The following is a 20,256-nucleotide window of genomic DNA, read 5'->3' as shown; positions in this document are numbered from 1 at the left end:
CTTCCCTGTAGCTGTTTGCCTGTGCTTCTTTTGTGTTGGGTTCTCCCAATCATTTTTTTTTTTTCTGGCTTTCATTTTGTTGACCTGTTATGGAATTTCACAGCATATACCTTTTTATTAACTTTTGCTGTGCTGGGGACAGAGTGGCTTGCCCTACACTTGCTATTCCTATTGTATCTATCTTAAAATGTATAATGGTCATGAAACTTAACATTACATGGGAAATTAATGTAAAACCAGTCCTATGCTTACAAATCAGAAAATTTCAAACTTATTATTATGTCAATGACATTTTAGTTTAGTAGCTAGCATGTGTGTACAAGTACAATTGCTTCACAGTTTATTAGTGTGTATGGCTATATGAATAGATCTATAGTCTTGTGGCTTTATTGTAGCTCAAGCATGCATCTTTAGGATCTGATCAACAGTTTAGCCAAATACAAAGTGTCTGGTATTTCTAATATTTGGTGCTGGCAGTATCCAACCCGGTACAAAGGCTTCCTCTCCATCCTCATTTTGGATACCAAATGGCTGTGTGCACACCCTGCTCATTTCTGGGAAAGCAGTGGTTTACGCAGGCATATCTAAACTAGGGATAGACCGATTATCGGCAAGGCCGATATATCAGGGGCCGATATGCACTTTCTCTGATATATCGGTATCGGCCCCTGAACTGGCCGATATTGCTGATATTTTTGTGATGTCATTCTGCCTTCTTAGGCCGCCTCCCTCGCCTTGGACAGCCTCTTCTGAAGTCGGGACTAGTCTCGCGGGAGTGTATCACAGCCATACACCCACCCACAGCACAGGCCCTGTACCAGCCAGCCAGCCACAGGCCCTGTACCAGCCAGCCACCCACAGGCCCTGTACCAGCCAGCCACCCACAGGCCCTGTACCAGCCAGCCACCCACAGGCCCTGTACCAGCCATCCACCCACCCACACCAGCCAGCCACCCACAGCCCCTTTACCAGCCACCCACCCAAAGTCCCTGTGCCAGACAGCCGCCACAGGTTGCCAGCCACCCACCCACCACAGGGTGCCAGCAAGCCAGGCATTAAGCATTAAACAAAAATTAACATGTTCAGTACCAGATTTGTGTCAAAAAATGTCTTTATTTTACAAAACTTTAAATTTACAAAATATCGGCCGTTACTGATACGTTGTGACCAAAATATCAGTATCTGCCCTTAAAAAAACCATATCGGTCCATCCCTAATCTAAACATTTATACGTGTGTAACATTTGCATGTAAAATTATGGCAGTGTAATACTATAGCAAGAGTATTTCTAATTCTGTAGCATTCACTGCAGGGAAATTGATCACTGTAATTTAAAAAACAGGGATTTGGAAGATACACCTGCAGTGCATCTTTGGCAAATGCCACACATTCACCACTTTATAAATATACCCTCATGTGCCTGTACAGGTTCACTTTTTATATCATGAGTAAAGGTCTTGTACTGATACCGACGGCAATCGATGGAGGTAACAAACACCATGCACGAGGCACCCATAACCCATTTAGCATTTTCTACAATATCTTTCTGCCTGGGATTAAAATGTGATAAAAACAGACAACACAGTTAATTATTTTGGCAGTCTCTTGAAATCTGAGCAGACTTCTGAGCCCTCACATAACTGAGGATGGTGAGTAGAGCTGGCAGATAGTGGTATCTGACCCTCCCAGAAGTGTCAGATCCAAATAACTTTGTAGGATGTGTTACTAAATAAACTGCAAATTGAAAGAAGTAAGGACAAACCCATCCATTATTTTTTCTGTAATTTGTATATGTGAATTGGCATCACATAGAGCGAATCCTACTTTTTTGGGGGGCTTTAGTGCTTTCGAAGTCATCGACCCACCCAGAACACATGTGCAGCAAATAAAATCAAAACTCCAGGGCTGTATACATGTTCTTGGTAAATGACTCCTTATCCAAGTCATCATACCAAGATGGCAACCAGGCATTTTCAGTTGAGTTCACTAACCTGGCTTTGCTGTTTGGCAGGAGTGCCTTATTCAGAGGAATAGCTAAAAAGGATTACAAAACCTTTGGCAGGATAAAAGCTCACATAAACCATTATCAAATGTGTATTTAGGTGATTGGTACGCCTATAAATTCAACTCGCCTTGTAGCCTATTCCTTAAAGCGGAGCTACATTGAATCTGAGAAGCACAAACCAAAACCACTATTTAAAGGGTAACTCCACTTTTGTGGGGAAAAAACAATATAGCGTTTACAAATTGCGACACAAATCCTATTGTAATTGAATGTTATTAAAAATTACCTTTCCTTTTTTGCAGCTGTTGTAATTTTCTGAAAATGCAATGCAATATGGCTACCTGGAGCTGTTCTGTACACAGAATGTGTACTGACCACACCCCAGAAACATAATTTCCTGTTTGTGTGATTGGCTCACCAATTTCCCCAGAATCCTGCCTAAAATATAAGTCAGATTTCTGGCATCCCCTGCAACAAAAATGTCATTTTTGGTAAAGTAATCCCAATAGGAACACGTCTAAAGGGATGCAGGCCCAGCAGATTTCCTCATTAGGGCCCTGAAGCTGCCACAGCTGATTGATGAGTATGAAACCATTCCCATTTTACCCACTCAGCACAGAGGAACAAACAGTGATTTCTTCAGAATAACAAAAGGTAGGAATCTGCAACAAAGTTTTGTTAAAATCCTTGCAATGTACAGAGATCACCCAGAGGGGAATGCGTAACTCCACAAAAGTGGAGTTACGCTTTGATAGATTTTTATTATTTAAAGCAAGCTCACCCATCCATCCATGTCTCCCATGCTTTGCTAAGAAATCCTGGAATCCATCTGCCCTTAGCTCTGAAAGGCATACAGGATGTTGTGCTTAGCTGAGAAAGCCCCTCCTCTGCTCTTGAAAACACCTTGGATTGTATGGCATCATTGAGAGTAAAGTTCCACTTTAAAGCCCTGTTGGTCGAGGTTATTTGCCACATTTAGGAGACTATTCACTCCTTCAACATAGTGTTTGCTATTGTTGTAGGGTTACACAGGGGACTGACTTCCTCCTCTTTAGAAGTGTTTTTACTATGTGTTTCATGAATTATTGACAGTTGAGAAATTCATTTAACACATTACTATTTTATCTAACCTTTACCTGACACAGCTTGTAAAAATGCAGGGCAGTTTTTCGAGCATTAGATATGGAACTTTATCTTATATCACCAATTGTTGAAACATGATTGCTAGAGGAGGTTATGTTTTATTAAATTTTATTGCCTACCTGTGTGATTTTCCAGAGTGAAGATTTGGTTTGAATAATGCCATTTATTTTAGGGACATGGATGTGCTTTCAGCCATGTGCTGACCTTGCATAATGTCCTTTGTACCAGAGTAAGAAGTCTAACGCTGCCCTCTGGTGCAGAAAACTGGTAATGTTCATTGGAGTGTGAAATGGACAGCGCTGTAAATATAAATTTGTGTAAGCACTACTTAAATGGAGATCCTGCACAGAAATGATTGCAGGTAGAGTAGACCTTGGGAGTTGTACAAATTAGTGGATCCTGCTGCATGGGCAGGTTGTAATGTTGCTGATAATGTTAATTTTAGCATGTTTGTTCATTGGACCAGTCATGCACTGCATATGATGCTATTGAACATTAAGAAAGCAACAACCTGCATCAGATGGCATCTGCTGACCTGTTATGTACAGTGCCTTTTGTCTCAATGTACTGCAGTTGGTGCTATTAAACATTCAAAAAACTGAAACTACATGCATTCGATTTTAGGTCTTGGCTTTTGTATCTACATGACATAACACCAACAGTATTTTTTATGGGTTCATATGTATGGGTTTCAGTGGCCCTTCCTTGCCTTCTGTTGTTTAGGATCCATATTAACATGTATGTAAAAGCCTGTTTTCAAAATGTTTTGCAAAGATGTTTTTGACCTTTTCCTAAACTTGAAGGTGAACCTCGCACCTGTCCCTAAAATGTACCCTTGCACTAAGTGCCGGTTCACACTAGGGCGACCTGTGAGGCGACCTGGTCGCCTCACAGGTCGCTGCAGGTCGCCTCCCATAGGGAAGCTGTGGACCCGTTCTAATAGGAGCGACACAAGTCGCTCCGACCTAGAAAAAGGGTCCGGAGCTTCTTTGGGGCGACCCGGAGGCGACCGCCATAGACTTCAATGTTATGAAGTCCGTGGCGGCCGCTCCGAGGTCGCGGCGCGCTGCTCGCACCGCGACCTCCGAGGTCGCGGTGCGAAGTAGCGTCGCTGCAGTGTGAACCGGCGCTTAGAGTAAATCCACTTTTGTTGAGAAAAAAACATTCCCCTCTGGATGATCTATATATATTACAAGGATTTCAGCAAACATTGTTGCGGATTCCTGGCTTTTGTTCTTCTTAAGGAATCCCTGTGTGTTTGTCTGTGTCCATGTGGTAAGTGACTCTAATGGGATTGCTTTCATATTTTTAAATCAGCTGCTGCACCTGCAGGGCTCTGAGGAAAAATGCATCCCTTTACAATTTTTGCTGCAGGGGATGCCTGAAATCCTTCTTGCATCTTAGTGTAGACTCCTGGGAAAATCAATGAGCAAATCACACAAGCAGGAAATGTTTCTGAGGGGCATTCTGTACACATTCTGTGTACAGAACACCTCCAGGTAGCCAAAATAAATTGCATTTCTCTTTTGTTCATTGACGGACACTGCTCCTGATTCTTCTTAACCATTGGGTTATACTGCCCCCTACAGGAATAGAACACTAGGCAGGAAAAAGCTTGACTACGCCTATGGATAGTCCCAGGGGGTATACAGTACACCCACTCTCAGCTGTAAGCACTCCGTTTTTTTCTGCCTAGTCAGGAGTAAGGACCTAGTTCCTTGCTTGCGATTTTTTTTTTTCCTTTTTAAATGGAATTTTTTCCTATCTTTGTTATTTTGTTCCCGGGAGAATCTACATTCAGTTGCCAGACTGGGCGACGGACTGGTGATCTAGATCCAGAGGATCCCCCCAGTCTGGCCAGTGAGTGCGTGCAGACCGCAGCTCCACGCTAGGTCGGCCGCAACATTGCCCCACTAGACGGAGGCTGACCTGCGAGTTAAACATGTCGTGAGGATGCATACGACCTGGCCTACGCCTAAGTCGCAGAGTTTCTTCTGCCCGACAGCACCCACATTACGATGGAGTGGTGGTCTGTCTGGAGCGGTGCCTATCCTGTTCCTGGTATGGTAAATAGCTGTTCCCTCTCTATTCTTGGAGGGTTTTGGGGTTGACGTGAGCCTCTCCCTGGGACAGTGAGACCCCCGAGTTCTCCTCCTTCCCCCCAGCCCCTCTGAAATTTCAGTGGTCACTGTGGGTCGTTTTCCAGTGAGCTTAGTATGTAGTGAGCATCCACGCACCCTGAGTGCTCAGATAATGAGGATGATTCCTCTGCTCCTATCGCCTCGCATGAAAAGGTGCTGGTGGATGCACTGTTTGTGTCAGTGCGTGACGCTTTTCAAATGGAGTTTGCGGCTGATGCTGCGTTGGAGGCGCCAATCCCTTTTGGCACTCACAGGCCACCCAAAGCAGTGAGGGTGTTCTGTTTTCCGCTTACTTTGACAACATTGTCACAAAACAGTGGTTCCTAAGCGCTTTTTGCTTGTGGTGTCCTTATGAGGATTAATGCGTTAAAGGTGGACGGTTCCTCCTGTAGTGGACTCGTCAGTTTCCAGGTTAAATAAAGCTACCTTCATTCCAGTTGAGGAGTCCCCGGCCTTTAAATATCCAGCTGATAGGAGGGCGGAGGCTCTGGCCCACCATGTGTTCGCTGTGGCTGGTTCAGAACTTAGGTCGGTATTTACTATTGCCCTGGTGTCGCAAGCTCTGGCCAAGTGGGCTAAACATTTACACCGGGACCTGGAGGGGAAATTTCTTCCCCCTGACTTGCAGAGCTGGCGGAACAATTGGTCCAGGGGCTACAGTTTATCTGTGATGCCTCTTTATATGCGGCTCCTTTGATTTATATACTGTCTGTATCAGCAGTGGTCCTTTGGCATATTATCTGGATGAAATACTGGTCTGCGAACCAGACTTCTAAGAAGGTCTTATCTGATCTCCCCCTTGTAGGGGATTTCCTGTTTGGCGCTTTCTTGCATGACATCATTAAGGGTCTCACAGGGGGTAAAAGTACTTTTCTTCCACAGGCTACCAAGGGCAAGGAGCCCCGTCATAGACGTGGGCCATTCTCCTTGGATCATAAGAGGATTTTTTGTCCCTCAGGATCTCAAGACAAGAGATCAAAAGTCAGGGTCTCCAACTTGTCTTCGCTAGTTTCTGGATCCATAGACCTCCCTGGTGTAGGACACGTTCTTCCCTTCCAACCTGCTCTTGTCCCCAGATCACTTATGGGTCTCTTTGGGGGTAGTGCAAGACTTGTTCCTTCAAGGGGTGATTGCTCCGGTTCCAATTTGGATCGTTTTCAGGGGTTTTTACTCAAACTTCTTTACAGTTCCCAGGAAGCAAGACAAGGTACGTCCAATTTTGGACCTCAAGGCGCTAAGTTGCTTGTGCGAGTACTGAAGTGCCATGTGGAGTCCATTCACACGGTAGTGGCGTCCCTATGTCAGGGGAATTTTTCTCACTTCTATCGACATCAAGGACGTCTACCTGCACATTCTAATATGTGTCAGTCACCAACGCTTCCCCTGTTTTGCTGTGGACGAGGAGCATTATCGGCTTGTGGTGTGGACCTATGGTCTCGCCTCCACTCCTCGGGTCATCACAAAAATCAGCGGGGGATCGCGGTACTGGGGTACCTGGATGATCTTTTACGAGCGGAGTCTCTGACTGCTCTGATGGACAACTAGAGATTGCCCTGCGAACCCTGAACCTTCAGGAGTCTGCTTTGGTTCTGTCCACCAAAACTGGACTATCTGGGTCTGACTCTAGATTCGGCCTCAGCCAGCGTGTTTGATCCTCTGGAAAAACTCCAGACATTGCAGGAGGCCATTCAGCTTCTGTTGTTCAGCAGACGGTCATCCCTCCGAGTTGGAAGTGTGTGCTGGACCTGATGGTGTCTACCCTTAAGGTGGTCTGTTTGCACAGTTCCACACAAGATCTCTGCTAAAGAGATTCTGAAGAAATGGGACAAGGATCCACGGTCTCGAGAGGTGGCTGCCTTCTCTGGTACTTCAGCAGGGAAAATCCTTTCTCCCCCTGTACTGCACGGTTGTCACCATGGATGCCAGCTTGTCGGGGTGGGGAGGGGTCCTCAGCACAGATGTGGAGATGTGTCAGAGTCCAGACTGCCAATTTAATGTTTTGGAAATCCGAGCGATCAGCCTTTTTGTGGCTCATTGGACAATTCATCTTCAGGGGGGGCTGGTATGAATTCATTTGGACAATGCCATGGTTGTGGTCGGTCAATCACCAAGGGGGCACAAGTAGTGTTCTGGTGGCTCGGGAGGTAGCCGGCATTCTACGGTGGGCTGATGGATTTGTTCCAGCCCTCTCAAATTTCTGCCACAACTCCTGCGCAGGATCAAAGCAGAAGGGATTCCATCCAGACTGACCTCGCCGGTCTTGGTAGGCCGATCGGGTATGACTGGTCACCGATGCTTCTTGGGGACTTCCTCTCAAGGAGGATCTGCTGTCCCAGGGACCGATCTTCCATCCTGCTCTAGTCACTGGCTTTGACAGCTTGGCTGTTGAACACCAGGTGCTGAAGGATGGAGGTTTGTCTGAGTCGGTGATTCCTACACTGTTGAAAGCTGGGAAATCTACTTTTAGGAAGATATACCATCGTACGTGGAAGACATACATTACGTGGTGTAAGTCTCTTAGGGTTCATTCTAGCTCCTTCTCAGTGGCTCGGATCTTAACATTCCTTCAATGGGGGGTTGAACAGAAATTGGCCTTGAGTACCATCAAGGGCCAGATATCGGTTTTGGTGCTCTTTATCCAACGACCTTTGGCCTCACACTCCCTGGTGCATACCTTTCTTCAGGGGGTCCGACATTTGGTTCCTTTCCGCTCTACAGAAGCCTCCCTTTTGAGAATATTCGGGAGGTTTCCCTGCTTGCGCTGCCCCAGAAGGTGGCCTTTTTTGGTGGCTATCACCTCCGCATGCAGGGTGTCGGAACTGGCAGCGTTATCCTGTCATTCACCTTATTGGTGATTCACAAGGTTAAGGTGGCGCTTCGGCTCTGTCTATCATTCGTTCCTAAGTTGATCTCTTGACTATCATTTGAATAAAGACATTGTGTTGCCTTCCCTGTGTCCCAGGCCAAACATCTGAAGGAAATTGCCTTGCATGCTTTGGATGTGGTCCAGGCTATTAGGGTGTACCTGGCAGCTGCCGAGTCTTATACAAAGTTTTTATGAAGTGGATGTGTTGGCATATGCAAATCTTTTGGTCGCAAGGTTTTGCTGGCTGCTGTTTGGTGGACCTGGTCCTCTTTGATGGTGTATTGTTTTTTTCCGTCGAGCTCCAATTTTTTATGGTTGAGCTCCATGTTACCTGGTTTGTTATGGTTAGCCTTGGGAATTTTCTTCTGCTTTTTTCCCACCCCTCATGTTGAACACTGCTTTGGGATGTCCAAATGTTTAAGAAGAATCAGGAGTTGTGTCCGTCAATGAACGAAAGAGAAAATGGGATTTTTGACTTACTGTAAAATCCATTTCTCAGATGTTCATCGACGGACACAGAACCCACCCCTCTGTTGAGTTGGCTTTCTTCTGACGCTGCTTGTAAAAAAACTGAGTGCCTATAGTTGAGAGTGGGTTTTTTCTGGGCCGATATCGATATTTTGGTCACAACGTATCGGTATTGGCCGATATGGGCCGATATTTTGTACATTTAAAGTTTTGAAAATAAAGACAATTTTTGACACAAATCTGGTACTGAACATGTTAATTTTTGTTTAATGCTTAATGGCTGGCTTTCTGGCACCCTGTGGTGAGTGGCTGACTGGTACAGGGCCTGTGGGTGGCTGGCTGGCTGGCACCCTGTCTGTGGGTGGCTGGCTGTCTGGCACCCTGTCTGTGGGTGGCTGGCTGTCTGGCACCCTGTCTGTGGGTGGCTGTCTGTCTGGCACCCTGTCTGTGGGTGGCTGTCTGTCTGGCACCCTGTCTGTGGGTGGCTGGCTGTCTGGCACCCTGTCTGTGGGTGGCTGGCTGGCATCCTGTGGTGGGTGGCTGTTTGGCACAGGGGCTGTGTGTGGCTAACTGGTACAGGGCCTGTGGGTGGCTGGCTGGTACAGTGCCTGTGGCTGGCAGGTACAGGGCCTGTGGGTGGATGGCTGGTACAGGGCCTGTGGGTGGATGGCTGGTACAGGGCCTGTGGGTGGGTGGCTGGCTCGTTGGTACAGGGCCTGTGGCTGGCAGGTACAGGGCCTGTGGCTGACTGGCTGGTACAGGGCCTGTGGGTGGCGGACTGGCTCGCTGGTACAGTGCCTCTGGCTGGCAGGTACAGGGCCTGTGGGTGGCTGGCTGGTACAGGGCCTGTGGGTGGCTGGCTAGCTTGCTGGTACAGTGCCTGTGGCTGGCTGGCTGGTGCAGGGCCTGTGGATGTGGGTGGCTGACTGGCACCGGGCTGCTGTGGGTGGGTGTATGGCTGTGATACACTCCCGCGAGACTAGTCCTGACTGCAGGCGAGGCTGTCCAAGGCGAGGGAGGTGACCTAAGAAGGCAGAATGACGTCACAAAAATATCGTCAATTTCGGCCAGTTCCGGGGCCGATATCGATATATCGGGGAAGGTGCATATCGGCCGATCTATCGGCCTTGCCGATAATGGCTCTATTCCTAGTGTATATACCCCCTGGGACTGCCCATAGGCGTAGTTAAGCTTTTTCCTGCCTAGTGTCCTACTCTAGGAGGGGGCAGTATAACCCATTGGCTAATTGTGCTTTTGCTGGAGAAGAACCAATGTTTGGGCAAGTTACATTTCATGTTTTTTTTCTCTTTCATTTTTCAATAGAAGTGGACTGCCATGCTCTTAAACTGCAGTTCAGACTGACATGACTCATTAAAAAAGGCATCTACCACATTAAGCGAACAATCCCTCAGATCACACTTGGTAGAGATTTCCTCTCACTTCCAGTTTCCTACTCTATCCAAAGCTAAAAGAAAAAGTCACAGCTAGACATTTATTTTAACTTGAAGCCAAAAACTCTTAATCCAACCCGACCTGAAAATGTAGCAGTACTTAATAAAACGTATTGGCTCATTTAGTATATCTAGAAATGCCAGTCAACTTTGCAAGCGTAACCTATTTTCTCTTCTTTTTCCCCTATATTTTCCATGTTGTCCTCTCAGACCGGTGTAAGCTTTGCACAGTTTACATTCAGTCTGTCTGCAGCTTGCAGACAAAGACCAAAAACATCAAAGAAGGCTTCTACATTTCTGTATGATTCATTTTCTTTTGTGCCAGAAACCATAAATGAAGCATTCTATGCTAAACTCTGTCCTGTAATCCTTGTCTCTAGTACCATGATCCACTGGAGTAGGAAATGACAAAAAAACAAGGAATATATTAACCCATTGTGCTGACAATGCATTAAGAAGCATCTAGCAATACATGCGTTAGACGTATCCTGTGAACAGAAGACCTTGTATTTTCAGACCAGTGTTTATGCCATAATTTTTCAGTTTTAAATCATATTTATTGTGTTTTCTGGGAAATTACTCCAGGCCAGCAAATTTATTTTTATAGGAAACATATTGTGTTCCTAAATGATGGGAAAAAAAGCAAAGGTCAGAAATATTAACAAATACAGCAGATACTGCAAGAGTCTGACTACAAGACAAGATTTGGCAATCATGTGGTCACTGTGCACTTACAACAAACCATGATACATATTTAGGTTCGTTAAGTGACATAAATTAATATTTCTTCCAATCTGATTGGGATTCCATGAATTTAATTAACAGCCAGCTCATTTTGTGTACAAATATTGTATGAACTGATTTTCCAACATGATCAATCTCCGCAGACAATCATTTAGACTCAACTCCTTCAAAAACGTTTTTATTTTATTATTTTTTTTTTTTTTTATTTGACTTGCAAGATTGTTTTTTGTGAATGTCCCTAATACCTTGCTTTACTGTACCTGTTACAGCAAGACAAAAAGTGGGAGAAATGGTTGCATTTTGGACGGGAAGACTCAAACAATATTAATCTGATAAAGTTCACTTTTGCCATTCTAAAAAAAAAATGTCCCTGAGAGATTTCCCACCACCTCCTGTCCCATAAAAACACAAGGAAAATGTTTAATACTTTCCTGCCACCCGCACTGCTGAACTTTGCAATCCTAGGCCCCTGTCACATGGGGTAGACTCCGCCAGCTCAGCTGGGAATCTGTTCACTTATGCAGAGCAGACACAAACACTGCCCACTGTCCTCTGGGTGGTTGGATGTAAACATTCCACCTGCTTGTTTACACCAAACAGCCATCCGATCCACCAAATGGATGAGGAACGGATCCCCCATATGTCAGTTTTTAGCGGACAGGATCGGATGTCAATGGACACAAGTCCGTTGATACCCGCCACTTCATAGAGGGCAATGGATGGTTCAATCAAGTTCGCCTAAAAAAAAAAAAACTGACAGGTGGACCTGATCAGTCTGTTCATGTGAAAGGGGCCTTAAGGTGATGATTTTGCTGAAGGGTTTTCATTATCTGGTATACTGCCAGGTCATTCACTGGATTCAATGTTTTTTTTTTTTTTATAAATAATAATATTGTCATTTTGAGTAATAAACATTCCCGTAGTAAGCAGTCGCATTTCCCTTCGCTTGTCAAACAAGTGTTTTTTGAGTTCTTGCTAGGACTTGGCTGTATTTTACATGTTGCTTTTAACCTTAGAAAAGTCAGACTTAAATTTAAAAGCTTTTCTGGTTATACGGGTTTGTCACTAAGCATCTAAGAAAACAATTCTTAAATAGTGTGCTATACAAGGTATTATCTCCTGGTTCTGTAAGATGCAAACACCAATTCTGTTTCAAGGAGCTGACTACATACAGTATAGCTTTGATTGCATCCTCTATAAAGACTTTTTTTTTTTTTTTTTTCCTCCAGGGCAATTCTCTTCTCTGTGCACTAAATTTAGCTTCTTTCTTTTATACTGCAGTCACAGCCCCTTCAGACAGCATAAAACCAAAGATAAACACGAAATTGACAGGATGACACTCACTATGGTAAGACTTTACTTGACTAAATAGTCTATGTACTCCTTTTTTTGTCTCATCCAATAGAACTTTAAGGACAAAGAAGTTCTCTGCTGAAAAACTTTCCAAGATGTAATCTTTCTGTGTGTTCATTGCCAGTTATGCTTAAAATGTATTCCTTCTCTTACATGTGCAAAGAATGTGGAGCTACCAGACTCATTCTCCCCTGAGCTCAAGTCACTATTGGAAGGTCTTCTCCAGAGAGATGTCAGCAAGAGACTTGGATGCCAGGGTGGCAGGTTTGTACTGTAGTAGTAAACAGTTTGCATTTCATGTAATTTCAAACTCTACTACACCAGGGGGTTGATTTACCAAAACTGGAGAATGCAAAATCTGGTGCAGCTGTGCATGGTAGCCAATCAGCTTCTAACGTTGACAAAAAAAACTGTAAGTTGATTTCTACACAGAGCTGCAACAGATTTTGCACTCTTCGGTTTTAGTAAATCAACCTCATGTTGTCATAGTATGGTAATATTCTGTTAAATCACTAAGGAGAAATGTATGCAATCACTAATATATAAAAGTAAGTTGCAGAGACAGGGGGGGGGTCTTTTTTTGGGATTTTAAAAGACTCGGTGCACCTTTGGCCACACTAAAGAGGAAAAGGCTGAACGATGAACTGTGGGAGTGACCGGACAGTGGGCATGGTGTAAAGGAGCATCGTTATATAAAAATTAGTTTCCCTCTCGTTCATTGATGGACACAGCTTCTAAGATTCTTGACCAGTGGGTTATACTGCCCCCTACAGGAGTAGGACACTAGGCAAAAAAAAAAAAAACTTGACTACGCTTATGGGCAGTCCCAGGAGGTATACCCCCCCCCCCCCCCTCTGCTATAGGTAGATGCCTCTGGTTCTGGCAATTTTTTCTTTTTAAATAGCTTTTTTTTTCCCTGTGAGATCTACAATCAACTGCTGGACTGGGTTACAGGCTGGAAAATCTATATCCAGTGGTCACCCCAGTCTGGCCAGTGAGCGTGCACATACCACAGCTCCACGCTAGGTCGGCCGCGACATAGCCCCACCGGACAGGGCTGACCTGCGAGTTTAACGTCTCACAAAGTCGCATACGACCGGGTCTCAGCCTGCATTGCAGCGTTCCTCCTGGCCGACAGCCCCCCATTTTAATGGCGAGGAGGTTCTGCCTGAAGCGGTGCTCGCCTGGTTACGGTATGGTGATTAGCTGTCCCCCCTCTCCCCCTGGAGGGTTTTGGGGTGGACCCGGCCTCTCCCTCCCTCGGACCCCCCTGGGTTCCCCTCCTTCCCATTAGGTCCCCCAACACTCTGGTGGTCCCTGTGGATCATCTAGCCCCCCCATCCACACCCCCATCAGGGGTTGTGCGGTAGTCTGGTCTGTTGCTGGGGCATGGTTCTGTACTAGTGGTGGGGACAGGGGTTACGCTAATTGCGACTGGGCTATCGGGTGAGGGGGGGACTGTATCTGTTGGGGGCTCCTCCCTGGTTCCCCTCTTCCTTTTGGTGCCTTTTCTGGGCCCTAGGGATCCACCCTTTCCCCACCTGACCCCCCTCTCAGAGGCTGCAGGGTCCCCCGGGTCCCAACCATCCATTATTGCACTGACAGCGGTTCTGGAGTCTTTTGTGTCCCTTGTGGAGGTGGCTTTTGGGCGACAGGCTAGCAAAAATCGCCTCCCCCCCACCTTCCCCTGCCTCATCTGTCTCCTCAGATCCTGAATCTCATTCGGCCACTGTGGGCGTGGCCCACCCTGCGGGGGTCTGAGGCCCACGGCCTGACTTTTTGGATAGTGGGGATGATTCCTCCTGTCCTGTACCTGCGCACGAAAAGGCGCTGGTGGACACACTGATTGTGTCTGTGTGTGAAACTTTAAAAATGGAGGGCTCAGCTGAAGCTGTGGCAGAGGCGCCGGTCCTCTTTAGCACTTACAAGCTGTCTAGAGCGGCAAAGGTGTTTCATTTTCCCTCCTATTTTGACAGATTTTTCACAAATGAGAAAAACATCCAGAACGTCCCTTTGTGGTTCTTAAAAACTTTGCGATGAGGTATCCTTTGAAGAGTCCTTAAGGTGACCATAATCCCAGTTGAGGATCTAGCTGACAAAAAAGTGGAGGCTGTGGCCCACAATATGGTCTTTACCATTGCCCTGGTGTCACAGACTCTGATCGAGTTGGCAAAACTTTTCACGCCATGACCTGTAGGGTGAGCAGCTTCCCCCTGCCTTTGCTGAGCTGGCGAACCAGTTGGTCCAGTGGCTGCGGTTTATCTGTGATGCCTCTATGGATGCGGCTCCCCTGATTGCAGTGGTCCTTAGGCGCGTTTTGTGGTTAACTGTTGGTCTGCGGACCAGACCTCTAAAAGAAACCTTAACTGATCTACCTTTTTAGGGAGATTGCCTGTTTGGGGCTACCCTGGATGACATCATTAAGAGTCTCACAGGGGGGAAAATACTTTTCTTCCGCATGCTAGTATGGGTAAGAAACCTCATCATAGACGTGGCCCATCCTTCTAGACTCTCAAGAAGTTTTTTCATCCCTCAGGGTCCGCTGACAAGAGTTGAAAACCTTTCAAGGCCTCTTTGAGTTGATCCAAGCGACTATGGTCTTGCAAGACGAGAGCAGGATTCTCCAGACCCTCAATCAAGGCTCCCTTAGCATGATGGTGTGCCCTCACCGGTGCCTGGGGTGGGTGACATCTTCGCTGGTTCCTGGGCCCGTAGACCTCCTTGGTGCAAGACAAGTAGGTCCACAAAGTACTACGGTCCGGCTACAAGATCGAGTTTCATTCTTACCCTCCAGGAATGTTCTTTCCTTCCAATGTGCACCTGTCCCCGGACCAATTGCAAGCTCTCTTTGGAGCGGTGTAAGACTTGCTACTTTAGGGTGTGATTGTCCATTTGCATGTTAGTGGCATCCCTGTATCAGGTGGATTTCCTAGCCTCCATCAACATCAAGGATGCTTACTTGCACATTCCAGTCTGTGTCTGTCACCAGCGCTTCCTCCGCTTTGCTGTGGAAGAGGAGCAATATCAGTTCATGGCGTTACCCTTTGGTCTTGCCTCCGCTTCTTGGGTCTTCACAAAAGTGTTAACCCCAGTTCTGGCATTGCTGGGTCAGCGGGGGATCACAGTACAAGACTACCTGGATGACCTCTTCTTGTGAGCGGAGTCCTCTGCTGCTTTGGTGGACAACATAGAGATCACTATACAGACTCTGAGGGAGTTCGGCTGGCTTCTGAATTACCAGAAGTCTGCTCTGGTTCCCTCCAGAAAGTTGGATTATCTGGGTCTGACTCTGGACTCTGCTCTAGCCAAAGTGTTCCTTCCTCTGGACAAACTCCAGAAATTGCATGCTGAAATTCATCTCCTGCTGTCCAGCAGATGGCCCTCCCTCCGGAATTGCAAGCAGGTGCTGGGCCTGATGGTTCCATTTGCACAGTTCCAGACGAGATCCCTGCAAAGGGAGATTTTGGCTAAATGGGACAGGTTTCTGATGTCTTTGAGAAATCAGATCCGACTGAGCTGGGAAACAAAAGGGTCTCTGCTCTGGTGGCTTCGCTGTCCGGCTCTTCAACAGGGGCAAATCCTTTCTCCCCTTATATTGGATGGATGCCAGTCGGTCCTGATGAGGCGGTGTCCTGGGTCGGAGCTCCGCTCAGGGTGTTGGGGCACTGATCGGGAGTCTGGACTCTACCAATGTCCTGGAACTCTGAGCGATCAGTCTTTATCTGAATCACTGGACGCATCGTCTTCAGGGGTGTCCAGTGCGAATTCAGTCAGACAACGCCACGGCAGTATAAATACAACCAAGCCACGGCAGTGGCTTATGTCAATCACAAGGGTGGAACAAGAAATGCGTTGGCAACTCTGGAGGTAACTGGCATTCTAGGGTGGGCAGATAGCTTCGGTCCAGCCCTCTTCGCCGTATATATTCAAAGGGGTGGAAAACTGTCAGGCGGATTATCTCAGTTGGCAGACGTTGGACCATGGGGAGGGATCCTTTCATTCTGTATTTCATCAGTTATGTCTCCGATGGGGCACCTCAGAGGTGAATCTGTTGGCATCTTGGCTTAACAGAAAGGTTCAGAGGTTTGTGGCATGGTCATGGGGTCCTCTAGCTAATGCCACAGACATGCTGGTGGCCCAGTGGGGCCAGTATCATCTGATCTATGCTTCCCCTCTTCTCAAGCTTCTGCTGAGACTCTTCGCAGGAACGAGGCAGAAGGGATTACGGTCATTCTAGTTGTCCTGGACTTGGCTCGCCAGTCTTGGAACGCCTACCTGGTTCAGCTGGTCGCCGACGTCCAAAACATCCTAAGGAAATTGCATTGCATTACATGCCCTGGATGTGGTTCGGGCAAATCGGGTGTACCTGGCAGGTACAGAGTCTTTTCCAAAGTCAGACTCACTATTTACGGTCACAGATATGCCTCAGAAAGGACTGTCCTCTTCTTCTGCAACCATTTTGAGGAGGATCAGACAGGCAATGACTATTCGATCAAGGGGCAGGTTCCTCCTTTCCCTGTAAAGGCGCACTCTACTCAGGCGCTCAGTGCCTTCTGGGCCTTCTGTCGTCAGGTGTCGGTGACGCAGGTTTGCAAGGTGGCCACTTGGTCATCGGTGCACACTTTCACAAAGTTCTATAAAGTGGATGTGTTGGCATCTGCGGATGCTTCTTTTGGCCACAAGGTTTTGCAGGCTGCTGTTTAGAGGCTCTGTTCCCTCTTTGGGGGGGTAATGTTTCAAGTGGGCTACAGTTGTTTTTTTGTTGAGCTCCTGTTACCTGGTTGGCTACGGTTTAGCCTTGGGAATTTTTCTTTTGCTCTTCCCACCCCTCATGTTTGACACTGCTTTGGAATGTCACACTCGTCAATGAACGAAAGAGAAAATGGGATTTTTTACTTACCATAAAATCCATTTCTCTGATGTTCATGGACAGACACAGCACCCACCGCTCTATGGTGTTGGCTTCTGAAACTGCTTTTAACAAAACTGAGTATCTATAGCAGAGAGGGGGAGTGTACCTTCTGGGACTGCCCATAGACGTAGTCAAGTTCTTTTTTCTGCCTAGTGTCCTACTCCTGTAGGGGGCAGTATGACCCACTGGTCAAGAATCTAAGAAGCTGCGTCCGTCAATGAACATCAGAGAAATTGATTTTACAGTAAGTCAAAAATCCCATTTTATCAGCAAAATGTAGTATACTGCATGCAAATGCCACAGTACATTTACCCACAAAAATGTGATATTTGCTGTGCGATCAAGACTTTTAAAGGATGCATATAAACCTCCGAAGGTTCTCCAAAAAATAAAAAAAATAAAACTTTTCCATGCCATATGCTTTCTCTGCACAAAATATAGTCAAGGTTAACAGGGGAATGGCATTAAATAGTAAGGGACTACTAAGAAACCAAAAACTGTAAGAACAATAAACACTTTGGTTAAGAAAATGTACAAAGTTTACAGAGTAGCTTGGTATATGTGTTGTACAGCGCAGCTTACAGAGTGGAGTAATAATAAGTATGTAACCTACAGCACAGCTTACTGAGTGCAGTGGCCAAGTATATGTAATGTACACCACAGCTTACAGACTGAAATGGTGAGTAGTGTATCTGGAGTATGCTTTGTGAAAAGAGTCTCTGGTGGTTTAGCGATTTCAGCACCCTGTATGCCTGACCGTAAATAAACCTGACACAACAAGCAGTGTCTGGCACAGTGAGGGGAAGCTGGAGTTTAACTACAAATCATGGCCAAAATGAAAAAACTTTCTTATGCTCAGTGGAATTTTTTTTTTTTTTTTTAGGTAAACCTGCTTGTAACAATTGTGAAAAAACAAAATAGTGATTATGTGGCAACAACTTAATTCATAATGCAGTTCTGTTGCTGCTCAGCCAAAAATTAGAATGGGTAACATTCACAGTCTTGCATCTACAGTTCAGACTGGAGGCAGTGATCAAAGAATGGAGCGGGGAATGTTTTCTTGGCACAGATTATGCCCCTTTTAATGCAATTTCAGCATTACTAGAATACCAAAACCTATCTGAGTATTGTGACCATATTTATCCAACAGTTTATCCTTTTTCCATTGTCAACTACCATCCTAATAGATCACAAAGCTGGCAACTTCTCAAACTTGTTTCAATTCGTTGTATTCCATTGGCATGCATGGTTCATCTCAATGAACTGTGTGATACTGTAATGCAAGAATCCCGTAGGAACATTTCCACTTCACTATTGAATACATGCCGTAAAGAAATCAGGTTATTCTGAAGGGGGTGTACCTAGTATTAGATGGATGCATCTAACTAATTCTATTGTATTGTTTGATTTCCATCGAACGTGGTAGGTTGTCGGAAAACTAAAATATAAAGCACAGCTTGATTAAATGGCAGCACAGAAAAGAACTAGACTGTATGCAGAGAAATATTACAGGTACAGTTGGTTGCATGGTTTGGTGACATTGTTATACCTCTATGTATGTGGTTTTAAAAAAGAGTAGGGGAAAAGGATTAATCTGTAACCTACACTATTTCCATTATTAGCTGTATCTAAAATTCTTCTTTTCTTTTTTCCTTTCAGTGCTCTTGAAGTAAAAGAGCATCCATTCTTTAAAGGCATAGACTGGCAACAAGTATATATGCAAAAGGTAAGTGATCTTGCAGTACTTTGTTGTGCAAATTTTAGCTAATTTTGATTCAGAAAATGAAATAGACTAGACTTTGTTTTGAAAGAGGTTGTCATCATCTGGATAAAATTATGCTGCACATATTGCCCAATTGATTTGCCGAAGAGCTTGTTCACACCAGCTGTTCTGCATTTTTCCATCTCAGGAAAAACCCCAAAAAATGAAAAACTCTATGGTTTTCAAAGGACTCATCACAAACACTACAAAGTACTGTATGCTAAATGTTTGGTGTCTTGGACTACAGTTTGTTTTTCATGTCAATTCAAAGTTAATATTTCAAAAAATTAATTAGAAAGGGTCTCTGTGCTTTTACCCATGCATTCTAGTGTGAACAAGGTAGTTCCACAAATCTGTAATTTAAGTACATGATCAATTGTGCCACTAAGAGATTCGTGCAACATTTGCTACTGTAGTATGATCCTTACGATCCTGCAATAGTAACTTTTTATTCATATTCCAGCTCTTGTTTTAAGCAATGTATCTGTGAACTGTTTCAGCTAAGCCGGCCATAGATAGTTCGAATTTCGGCCAGTTCACCAGGGACCAGCAGAAATCTGAACCATGTATGGGCAGGCTGATATGATCAATCAAATTGGGTAAAACCAGCCTATCCTCTTTTTTTCATGCGATTATTGCCAGCGGCTTTAGTCGCTACCAATAATCACTGTGTATTCTCCACAGGAGGGATTCCCCCATCAGCACAATGATGCCCAACTCTACTCTTTTTGAAATGTTGTATGTACGTTTGAACCAGTTCCTGTTCTAGAAAATTACATTTATCTAATATTGTTTGGTTTTATCAAGTTAATCAGATTTATGTGTGCATGCCATCAGTTAAAGTGTATATACAGTGTTATCGGATAAAGGGTAAATTGATTCAAAGTACATGATGCAATCTGATTGGCTGTAAATTGATTCATTGCAGCCAATCAGATTGCATCATGTACTTGTCTGACCAGTTTTTCTGGCCAAAACTGTGTCTGTGCTTGTTACATACTTATTACATTAGACTTATTAGGTTTTCCCCTCACAATCCTTTTTTACAATTACATTTTACTGGTTGCTATGAAAATATGGGAACCGTCACTGTCAGTTATGGGGGATCAAGCGCATGGTTTTTCATCCTAATTCTGACTCAGTACATAGATCAGTATTTTATTTCTTAATGTTTTCACTAAAGATTAACACATTTTCAACTGAATTTAACTAGAAAAACATACCTCCTTGATGAAAATGAAATAGTTTCTCTGACTCAAAACAAGCATGTTTTTGTCGGATGTAAGATATTGTCTTCCTTGCTCTCCTTGCTACCAGTGGTCTGTTTTTCTACTCTTTGGGTTGGGATCAGGCCCTTTATTATCCCCAAGTACAATGCAGTACTATTTGTTATGCATTGTATGTGAGGATG

The 20,256-nt window shown here is 45.1% G+C and overlaps 1 protein-coding gene across 1 annotated transcript in view; it reads left to right on the top strand.

Annotated features, from left to right (window-relative positions):
- GRK3 (G protein-coupled receptor kinase 3) overlaps positions 1–20,256 on the top strand; it is a 539,783-nt gene that overhangs the window by 478,221 nt on the left and 41,306 nt on the right. Inside the window, exons 14-16 of the mRNA XM_082258195.1 lie at positions 12,100–12,166; positions 12,335–12,435; positions 18,743–18,809. Of these exons, the coding sequence (XP_082114321.1) occupies positions 12,100–12,166; positions 12,335–12,435; positions 18,743–18,809 (235 nt within the window). The remainder of the gene's footprint in view (positions 1–12,099; positions 12,167–12,334; positions 12,436–18,742; positions 18,810–20,256) is intronic.

Source organism: Pelophylax lessonae, assembly GCF_965119305.1.
Source record: "Pelophylax lessonae genome assembly, chromosome: 1".
NCBI lineage: Eukaryota > Metazoa > Chordata > Amphibia > Anura > Ranidae > Pelophylax > Pelophylax lessonae.
Note: the sequence above shows the minus strand (reverse complement) of the source record. Positions and strands in the feature narration are given on the sequence as shown.